Source organism: Magallana gigas, chromosome 5 (assembly GCF_963853765.1).
Source record: "Magallana gigas chromosome 5, xbMagGiga1.1, whole genome shotgun sequence".
NCBI lineage: Eukaryota > Metazoa > Mollusca > Bivalvia > Ostreida > Ostreidae > Magallana > Magallana gigas.
In genome coordinates this window covers 20,245,229-20,256,961 of record NC_088857.1, presented here as the reverse complement: position 1 = coordinate 20,256,961, position 11,733 = coordinate 20,245,229, and the positions used below count along the sequence as shown (strand labels likewise).

General features: G+C 33.7%; 1 protein-coding gene across 1 annotated transcript; it reads left to right on the top strand.

Moving 5' to 3' along the window:
* Position 1: 1 nt before the first annotated feature.
* LOC105339993 (chromodomain-helicase-DNA-binding protein 1-like) lies at positions 2-11,058 on the top strand. The gene is made up of 24 exons (XM_034475780.2): positions 2-161; positions 415-527; positions 1,076-1,173; positions 1,397-1,526; positions 1,629-1,742; positions 2,339-2,495; positions 2,960-3,118; positions 3,265-3,363; positions 3,560-3,730; positions 4,120-4,348; positions 4,819-4,978; positions 5,412-5,561; positions 5,808-5,919; positions 6,208-6,356; positions 6,875-6,954; positions 7,159-7,385; positions 8,446-8,544; positions 8,637-8,707; positions 8,912-9,029; positions 9,130-9,238; positions 9,594-9,667; positions 9,983-10,130; positions 10,389-10,461; positions 10,915-11,058. The coding sequence occupies exons 1-24, from the start codon at positions 74-76 to the stop codon at positions 11,044-11,046; spliced, it is 3,060 nt and encodes a 1,019-aa protein (XP_034331671.2). The 5' UTR covers positions 2-73; the 3' UTR covers positions 11,047-11,058.
* Positions 11,059-11,733: the final 675 nt, after the last annotated feature.

The window sequence follows — 11,733 nt, the reverse complement described above, 5'->3', positions numbered from 1 at the left end:
GTAAGTTTGGAGTTATCCTTCCTGGCCCGGGCTATGTAAACAAAAATTGCCAGTCTGCGTCCAAACAAGCAACATGATTAGTGACAGCGACGAAGACGATGTTTGTGTGACAGAAAAATACATTAAAGATAATGATACATTGAAGAAATATGGCTGGGCAGGTAATAAACAATTATATTATGTAATATGTAGTATATAAACTTAATGTACCGCGCATTTCACAATGTTTAAGACAAATTAAGTTCTATAAAACAGTCATGCCGGGCTAAATTGTAACATGTAATTATAAAGTACATATTTCTGAAAGAAAATATTTGTCAATTTGCTTTATGTACAATGAGAAAATGAAAAAAAATTGAGTCAATTTTTTTTAAACTCTTACCTGACTGTATGATTTATGAATCTTTTAATCAGACTTGCCCCTGAGACAGTATCAGCTATCAGGAGTAAACTGGCTGATCCACTGCACCAAAAAAGGACATGGAGCTATTCTGGGTGATGAAATGGGCTTGGGAAAAACCTGTCAGGTATTTACAACAATCGTATCAAAATTGATATTCGAATTGCAAGGAGATGAATATTTAATGTCAATGGACAAGGAAATGAAACCTTCGTCTGTGACCTGCTGAATCAAGGGGACTTGGAATCGGCTTTCCAATTATATCTTTACTCTTAAACTTTATCTACCCCACACTTCTTTTGCCTATTGTCCTTGACAACATTGAGATAAGAGAGGTGGGCTTATATACAGTAAGCAATGACCAACTGCCTATTTTAATGTATTGTTTATGGAATTGACATATGACATAAAACACGTATATAGCTAAACAGGAAAAGAACTTAAAGCCATTAAAAATATTTCTATATTCATCTATTTAAATGTATGTCCAGTATTATCAATTTAAATTGACATAGCTGAACATGTAACTTATAGCTAAACAGGAAAAGAACTTAAAGCCATTAAAAATATTTCTATATAATTAAGTGTTCTTATCTGATCTATTTACATGTATATTCTTTCATGTAGCTGCTCCCATGCATTTGAATGCAATCATTATATTTTTTTTCCTTCTAGACAATAGCATTTCTGTCATACTTAAAGAAGGCAAATCATCAAAACCTGGTTGTCTGTCCACGGTCTGTGCTGGAAAATTGGGCGGAGGAGTTTAAGAGGTAAGTAAAGAATAATATGAACCACAATCAACGATGAAGAGCCATTGACTAGACTTGATCTGGTCATTTCTGTATACTTAAGAATTGTTCTTAAGTACCAAATAAGGAAATTTATAGTCAAAACTTAGATTTACTATCGGAAACCCATGGCCAGTCTTGCTGCATTTGTTCCTAGATAGGATTTATCATGGATATCCATCTATAACATGACTGCTACTTTCAGATTTTCCCCTTCCCTTAAGATACAAACTTATATTGGAGACAAGGATAAGCGAGCTGAGTTAGCGTCCAGTATAAAGCATGATCTGAAAAAAGGAAGGGAACCCTTTCACATCCTTCTCACCACATATGAGGTAAGAATGTTTCACTTCAATTTTCTTTAAATTGGAAAAATGTATGGCAGTTTTTGGTTTAATGATATGTTAATTAATTGAAGTCCTTTCCTTTCTTTGTAGTTGTGCTTGAAGGATGACGCCTTCTTGTCCTCCATACCGTGGGGTGCTATGATTGTTGACGAGGCTCATCGTCTGAAGAACTGTGAGTCCCTGCTATATCGGACACTCGCTGATGTAAGATTTTTGCATGAATATCAGAACTTGTATTCCTGCCATTTTTACATAAAGACGTGCCAATAATACTTGTTTGTAAACTGACAATTGCAAGATTAAGTTTGTGCGGAGTGCATTCTCAGGCATTATGGATAAATATCTTATTAGTCTGACAAAAATGCACAAAATGTAATGGCAAATCTGGTGTATAAAAATGCATAGTGTCTGAAATCTGAATTGCTTTCCTCCACCTACATGTATATTCATATGCTGCAACTGTACATAAATAACAGGTCTGATCATTTAGTTCAATGTTTTATTATGTGTTGATTGTAGTAAGATTTAAGCACATTTTGAGCCAAACTTCTGAGTTTATTACTGTGGAATCGTTTAAATTCATGGGGGCCAATTTTCATGGATTGTGGGTTTTTTACTTATTCCTGTTGATGTAATTTTGGATGTGTCAGTTTTTAGTTTCAGTAAGAAAGATAATTCTTTTAAATTTGTTATGAATACCACAAAAATTGAGCCACCATAAATTCTAACAAATCCACAGTAGTGTTTCAAATCATGATCACTGGCAAGTAATGTCCATTTTTGTTTCTCTTGGTGTTTAGTGGGATATTGACTTCAGAATTCTGCTGACGGGGACCCCTGTACAGAACAATCTGGATGAACTCTACTCCTTACTGAGCTTTGTGGCTCCGCGGAAGTTCCGATTGTCCGGACAGGAAAAGTTTGTGAGGAAGTTCAAAGACATCACCAACAACAAAGGTGATTGTGCTTTTATAATGCAACTACATACCATGTAACTATAACACTCTATTTAAAAAAAAGTAAAAAAATAAATGGAATCTGTTAAAAATGCATTTTGGTAAACTAAAGATTAATAATTTTTATCGTACTTGAATTATAACCCATTTGATGAAATATTCTTTGTTCCTGAATGTCCTAACAGAACTTCTGTTTACCTTTTTCAAAAACACAAAAATTTAATGACCCCATTGATTTAAAAGTTACGACCAGCATATATTTCTGCTAAAATATTTGAATAATTTATCCAAAATTTGTGACTTTGTAAATGCAAGAATTACAAAGAAAGAAATGCCTTATAAATTTTTTTCTTCAGATGTGAATTAGGTCTTATTTTTTCATCAATTGCATGCTTGAAATTAGTCATTGTATGTCTTTTCCTAATTTGAATTGTCAAGTTTAATTGTGATGTGTTTATTTGACAGGTGCCTCTGAACTGCATGATTTGATCAAACCATATCTCTTACGCCGAACAAAGGAGGTCGTTCTGAAAGACTTGCCCAAGAAGTCAGATCTTGTGATGTACCATGGCATATCTAAAGTTCAGAAAAAGCTCTACAAAGCCATTCTTACAAAAGATATTAGTAAGGCTGTTTGTAAATGAATTTTGTGTTTAAAATTCTTGTCTTATTCATTTTAAACATTAAGACTGAATATTGGAGTATCAAATTGGAAAATTGCCTTATATAGTGTTGTCTATCTAAACCATATGCTTCTCTGTGTTTTCCAGGTGTTTTTGACACAAATCGACCAGGTGGAAGTTCCCCTTCACTCATGAACATTCTTATGCAGCTCAGGAAATGTGTCAATCATCCTTATTTGTTTGATGGTCTGTAAGAGTTATGTCCATTGGTATATATCCTTTGATTAAAAAAAAACACCAAAAAGCACTTTAAATCTCACAAATATTTTATTCTGAAGATTCAAAATTTGCGATTTTGGAATTTTCCTTCACTTGTACATGTAATAATCATTTAAACCTTCTTTTATACAAATTTTATGCTGTGGATTTATTTTGGTGACAGGGATTGAACCTGAACCGTTTGAGCTGGGTGAACACCTGGTGGAGGCCAGTGGTAAACTTGTTCTGATTGATCGACTGTTGAACTACCTAAAGACCACCGGTCACAAAGTCCTCATGTTTTCTCAGATGACCCACATGTTAGACATACTACAAGATTACTTAGGATACAGAGGTATATGTAACACTATTTCCAGACAAAAAATGAAAAAAGAGTATAGGTATCTGAATGCTATACATATAATTGTATTTATACTTTACTTTCTAATATATCTGTTATCCGTCTTTGAGTTAGTTGGAGATGTCTGTTTGTATTAAATGCATAACAAATGTATGAGTGTATTGTGATGTGATATTGTCAATGACCATTAAATGTATTATTAGGAAAGGAAAATTGAAATCTTTGAAAGTCTTAGGATCTTCAAAAGCTTATTTATTGTTTGATGAATATTAAAGTATCATATGGAAATATCAAAAAGATAGGGCACTGAAAGGAGATTTTTTTATGAATACTAATGTATATGCATAACAGTATAAATTTGATGTAACATTAATGACTTTTAGAGTATAGCTATGAGCGTTTGGACGGCTCGGTCCGTGGTGAGGAGCGATTTCTAGCCGTCCAGAACTTCAACAAGAACTCGGACACATTTGTGTTTCTGCTGAGTACCAAGGCAGGGGGCCAGGGTCTGAATCTGGTGGCAGCAGACACAGTCATTTTTGTGGACAGCGACTTTAACCCTCAGAATGACCTTCAGGCGGCCGCTCGGGCCCACAGAATAGGCCAAACTAGGTCAGATATTAAAATCTTCACATTCAACCAGATTCTTATATTCCCTCAAACATATATTTAAAAAAATGAAAATTATTATTTCATAAGAAAAGACCTAGAGTTTTACAGTACATGTACCAGAAAATTATGATGGACAGCTTATATATGGAGTAATTTGGAAGATAATACTCTAACCAATTTTAAATTGTAAAATTTTGTGAGCTTCGATAAAGTTTTAGTCCTAATATTTCTTACTTCGAACAAGCCTTTCAATATATTTTGTATATGTAAAGTTAATCTTCAAAGGCTATGTCAAGAAATTTATTTGCTGTTAGCCAAATCATTACTGGTAAATCATGAAATAAATCACAAATGAAGGTTAGTTTATGGTACTATTTTGATTTATGATGAGATTTAACATTGAAATTTTGCAATGCCGTGCATTAGAGCGACATTAAAAATTACCTGTAGACACAATTTTAATGAGACAGGCCGGTGAGGGTGATTCGTTTGATTGGGAGGAACACAGTCGAGGAGATAATTCTGAAGCGTGCTGAGGACAAACTGAAACTGACAGAGAAAGTGATAGAGGAAGGCGAGTTCTCTCTGGGCCTCAACAAACAGTCTCTGTTTACTGACAAGCATGTCCCCGTAAGTAATTACCTGTTTTGGAGAATGCATATATAAAGAGACAGTACGGCGCATCTTATCAAAAAACCGACTTGAAAAAATTTTCCAATCGGGTTGGGTATTTATATATATGTACATGTAATTGGAGGAATATACATGAATCTTTATTTACCAGTCATTGCAAGGGGGAGATAAATTCATGAGTAGCATACACCCCAAGAAATCAATGAAAGTTAAGGTTTTACAGTATAAGGGGGGTTCTTGCATTATTATCCTATTTTCCTATTATAGATGTAAATGGATAGCATCTTCATTTTACCATTACATTGGTGATGCATTTTATGACTGGACTCTTTAAAATCTTGTGAAGGGCACATTAACACTCCTCCCATACACTCAAATACCTAGGTCCATGAATTGCATGGACAACATTTTTCATTTACATGTATTTCAGATGCAAGACATTCTTAAGTTTGGAGTCGACACCTTGTTAAATGATGATGACTCAACAGATGCCGACATAGACTTTGTAAAAATTCTGGGTCCCTCGGTCAATGGAGAATGGCAGCTGGATGAAGAGGCCTCAACCAGTAACGACCAAGAGGTACTTGTGTTTATAGTAAACTTTTTAATTTGCATAAGTTTTTTAAATTTTTTTTATCAATAAACCCCACCCACCCTTACTGAAAAAATTCTAAAATTCTCAACCCATTTTCCTAACATTGTAATGATGCTTTAAGTTGCATTTGAACAGATTTAAAAAGTACTGACCAAAATAAGAATTGATGAATTGAATGCTAAATTATGAGCTTCTAACTGAATTAACATAAGGCACGTGTTAACTTGACAGAATAATGAGGAATTGGAGGAGGGGCCTGCCAGTATGTACGAGTTTGAGGGAGTGGATTATGCCAAGGAACCATCGGCAGCAGACAAAAAGGCATTTGATGACCTTTTGTCAAGTAAGAAAATCATATGTTGTGTGTTCTCATTTTGCTGAGTTACTGGTACTTAAATTAAACCCTATAATGACAAGCTATACTTTTAGTTGTTTTTTTTTTCATGGTTACTTAAAATAAAAATTGTGTTTTTCATAACAAATGCTGCTTAAAAAATATAAATATTGTCCCGTTTATCGGTAATCAATAGTAATTGTCAATAGCTAGACAGTTGAATTTGTAAAAAGTCAATTTTGGACTTAACATACAAGTCTCTCTTGTTTGATAAAGAAAGTTGTGGTTCTTTTTCAGTGGAGCAGCTTATCCTGGAGGAAGAGGTGTCCGGAGAGAGGTCCCAGAGGAAGAAAAAGTCTGTGGTGCTCCCAGGTCTTCTACCCGAGACCTCGAGGAGGACTAAGAAACCCCTCACCCCAGAGGAGATTGAGGAGAGGAACAAAAAGGTAGCCATTAATGCCCCTATACTGTTTTTACTCTGTCACTTCAAAGCAAAATGAATTAAATTTCATTGGAAGACTCTAGTGTCTGTGACAAATTTTCAAGTCTGCATCCTACATATCCAAAACAGCCTTTTATTATTTGAATTGATTTGGACTACAATGTAGGTGTTGAAATTAAATTTGTGATTTTTTTCCCCAAAGATCTACTGGTGTCACATGTTGCACATACTGTAAATTCCTAATTAAACGTGAGAAATTAATAACTGCGTAAAATCGCGAGAAGCATCCTTTGCAGATTTTAAAATCTCGCCATTATTTTCTGAGAGTTGAAAACTATAAGAAATAAGGAGAAAAGTTCAACGTTCGCGATTTTATATTCTCACGATTTGATACAAACCAGCGGGATTGCGGAATTAAGTACTTGGTAATATAAGGAATTTACAGTATGTGTAGTTTCTTGTAATAAAAAATCCATTTTGAAGTTACTAAATACATGTATAAAGCATCAAATGTTTTAACAGAGGAAAGAGACGTTAGAAAGAAAAGCCAAAGAGGCAGAGGAGCGAGCCAGGAAGAGAGCTGAGCAACAGAAAAGAAAACTGTACGTTATAGTCAGAAATCTGTATCAAATATATCAAAGCTCTCAGATAAAGTGATGACTTGAATTTGTACATGACTATTTCTGCAAATTTCTTTCAAATGTTTTATTAGTTTTTGAGTATTCTGCTTCTGATTAAAAATAATCAAAGCTCTAGTTATTATCTTGAATTTTACAAATATGTGAAAAGTTATTTTAATTGATCAGTGAGGAGCTGTGGAAGGACAACAGTTATGTCTCCAGCTGTGTGAGGTTCGACAGCGATGATGAGCAATCTGAAGATGAGGAAGATGAAGATACTGGAGGATTGAGGCTGGAAGATGAGGCGGATGATGATAAGGGACAAACTAGTCGAGCCATCCATTATGTCAGCGGGGATGTTACGCAACCTGTAAAGACCAAAACCAGTGTTAACCTCATCGTCCACTGTGCAGGTACTGGTAACCTAAAAAATGAAGGACATGCAAGTCAAGCAAATTAAATTTCAGTAGATTTGAGTTGGGGTTCAAATATTGGTTTATTTAAACTTGGAATGACCTTCAAACTTACTAAATACATTTCATCAATAACAGTTGACATGCTGGCCCTGTAAAAATCTTTGTAAAAATTTGGCATTGATTATTGATATAATTTCACTTGATATGGTAAAGATTCAACAAAGTTTTTAAGATTTAATTAAAGAATAAGGATATATTATGAAATGGCCAAGAAACCCCTAAACCCTATTCACATTGAATGTTATAATATTTTATGTACATTTTGACATCTTTCTCAACATCTGCAGATCTCTACAATCGGGGAAATTTTAATTTAAAATTCATGCACTGTAAATATATGTCTAGGTTAACTGCTGATACATACACTGTAAATGTTTTTTCCGGGTTAACTGATGATACATACACTGACTATAAATGTATGTCTGGGTTAACTGCTTATACATACACTGTAAATGTATGTCTGGGTTAACTGCTGATACATACACTATAAATGTATGTCTGCGTTAACTGCTGATACATACACTGTACATGTATATCTGTGTTAACTGATGATACATACACTGTAAATGTATGTTCCGGGTTAACTGCTGATACATACACTGTAAATGTATGTCCGGGTTAACTGCTGATACATACACTGTAACTGTATGTCCGGGTTAACTGCTGATACATACACTGTAAATGTATGTCTTGGTTAACTGCTGATACATACACTGTAAATGTATGTCCGGGTTAACTGCTGATACATACACTGTAAATGTATGTCCGAGTTAACTGCTGATACATACACTGTACATGTATATCTGTGTTAACTGCTGATACATACACTGTAAATGTATGTCTGGGTTAAGTGCTGATACATACACTGTAAATGTATGTCCGAGTTAACTGCTGATACATACACTGTACTTGTATATCTGGGTTAACTGCTGATACATACACTGTAAACGTATGTCCCGGGTTAACTGCTGATACTTCTTATGTTTCCCGGTTGCAGATGATTCAGGATGGTGGGGTAAAGGTGGTGTCTTCACAGCAATATCCAAACGATGTCATGCTGTTGAAGAGCAGTATGAATTGGCAGCTAAAATGAAAGGTATGCATATGTATGAACAGAGTTTATTTTACTGGTACTGTACTGGCTGTCCTTAACTGATGTTTGATGAATATTTTGTTGTTGTGTTTCAGACATGAATGTCGGGGATTGTCACCTCATTTCATTTGATGATGAAGGCAGCTCAAAAGATGTAGAAAATTGGGTAAAGATGACACACACATCACACCTCAATTGGAATATTGCACTTAAATAATTCTTCAATATATTTAAATGTATTACAAATGTACTTATGATCATAATCATATATTACTTTAATTGATATTATGGTTGTATTTTTATATTTTAAAAAATTAAATCATGAGGTTTGAACACAATTTCTAATGATTAGAGTTTATATCTCCCCCAGATCTGTCTACTTATTGCCCAGCACAGAGACAAGCGGAACAACTCCCTGTCTGGAATCAAACTGTCGGCTCTAAACGAAGGGCTAAAGATGGTGTACAAATTGGCAAAGGCTCGAAAAGGTACCTTGCTAAGCTACTCACATATATGACTTTTAACTTAGTCAAGAATTGTCAGCTTGTGTTCAATTGATTACTGTAAATAAAACAATTTACATTGAAGGAAGTGTCCATCTGCCACGTATTGGCCATGACACTCCCGGGTTTAACTGGTACGGAACAGAGAGGCTGATTAGGAAGCACCTGTCATCTCGGGGAATCCCCACATACATGTATCCTTTAATTAAAAACTTTGTTGAACCATTCCCTGGGTATTTTACATGTATTTACTGGCAGAGGGAATTCTATTCTGTTCATTTTAACATGTAATTCACAGTAATGTTATTATTCTATTGTTTGTGTGAAATGCTAAGTTCACGTAGAATGATATATACATATTACAATTTTTTTTTAAAACTTACCATATTAATCGTTATCCTAGTGCTCATTCAGAATTGGTCTAAATGCTATGAATTTTGATGTACAGTGAGAGTACAGTTTTTAAACATATTAAGAAAAAGTTTTTTAATTTATACTTACATTATAAAATATATCATTTAGGAAATATTCCTTAATGAATATTTATAGCTATTATTATCCCAGAAGACAGAAGGGAGTAAAGAGGAAGAATGAAGACACAGCAGCACAGGACACAACCTCTAGTAAGTCACTTGAAAGTTAATGGAGACATAAAATTACCAAGTGTGGTTAGATATTAAGGAAAGGAGAATAAGGTTTTTAAAAATCTTTAGGAAGAGGTGAATTACTGGTATGGTACAAATCAAAACATTCAGATATTATTGATAGGGCCTAGTTTGTTAAAAATAAGTGTTCAATTTCTAAGTCAAATTGATCAGTCACCTCAATTTTCCTTTATTTAACAGTGAAACATACCACTCTACCAAGTTAAATAGTGAATAAAAAAAGATGAAATATTTCAGTAATCTTAAAAAATTGAAAATGATCTTTATTTTCAGAGGAGAAGAGAATAGAATCTACTAGCACTTCTATAAATGGCAGCAGTAGCAGAAGTTTGTTGGACATATTTACTGGTACCTGTATCTACGTACATCCCTCCAACTTCCCGTCTGATAAGCTGAAACAGTACAGAAGACAGATTATTGCATATCCTTCGTTACTGTTTACAGATAACTAAATCTATGTTGCATTTTTATTGGCATCCACAATGTGAATTTTGTATAAATTTTATATTGAACCTTTCAGTTTTTGAAATCATGCTACCATATACTGGTATTACTTAATCTGTATTATCGATATATCGTTATATATATTTTTAATCATTTTATATTTTTTAACTTTTTAAGATATTGGTCATTGCTTTTAATTTGATTCATACATGTTCATGTACCTTAACCTTACCACTTATGATGGGGATGTTTCCAAAGAGTTTTCTTCAAAAGTAACCCATGTTATTGCTGATCCTAAATGTGAAAAGGTGGGTAGTTAATGATTGATTGCATAAAGTTTTGTAGGGGATATCAATTTCATGAAATGTTCATTTAAGCATTGAATGATTTTATTTTTGGATGTTGTCGGTCCTGTAACACACCAAGTGATGCAGACAAATTGAATACCGCGCGCATGAATTATCAAAGTATATTTTATAGAAAATTGAACGTCGTAAGTTTCCAATGCAAACATAAGGGGAAATATACATTGAATGTAAATATAGATAAATTGATGCTGTAGCAAATTTACACAAACATTATTACACATATTACGCACATTCTCATTTACTTGGTAAAAATTGACAAATATAGCCTGAATAACTGTTATTATTTGATATATACGATTCTGATTAAAATAAGCACAAGCTTATTAAGGTCTATAGGAGTATTACATTTTTTGTCTTGAATGTTTAAACACAAGTTAATGCATTTTTTAACAGACTGCTGAAGCATGGCTGAAATCCAATGTCAAGTGTCCATTTCTCACTCCTGATTGGCTAGATTGTTGTCTACAGGGGAGAAAACTCGTCCCAACTCAGACTTATGTTCATCCATCTTGTGACAGAACTTGAAGATGTTTCCTTGTTTATGCTGAAAAAGAAGCCATTTGACTATTGTTAGTATTCTAGTGACTGTGTAAACTATTAGTCTAAGAATAGTGGTAGCTGTGATATGGAATTGCAACATCTTATTGCACATTTGTTTATGAGATTATAGGATTTATATGTTGTTACTGATTTCCGCAGGATGATACCAGGGTACTTTATTTGTAAATCTGTTAAGGGTGTTATTTGTACATGAATAGCAATATACCAGTAAATAATATTATCAATAAAGTGCTTGAATCTCTTAAAAATGTGTCTTTAATATTGGGGCAATGGAAAACAGAAACGTGATGAGCCTAAGCCAAATAAGTTAGTTTCTAATAATTAGCTTGTTTTAAAGAAGTACATCTGAATGAATTTTCAGTTTATTTGTAAAATTTTCATTTATGAGGAGCTCGAAGTTATTGAAACAACTTCTTACAGTTTTCAATGCAATGGCGACTTGTATATTTTTTTTTGTTTTTCGATATTCCGAAATGTCAGATAAAAAAGAGTAAAAGGAAAAACTTTTTTTGTTTATCTCACTTCCCATTTGATATTTTAGGCCAGCCAGATTGATGATTTCTTTTTCTTTATATGTTCTTTTTTATCCCCAGACTTTGGTATTAGAAGGTAATTTATTTGAACAATAAAATGCTTTCTTTGGTGATTCAT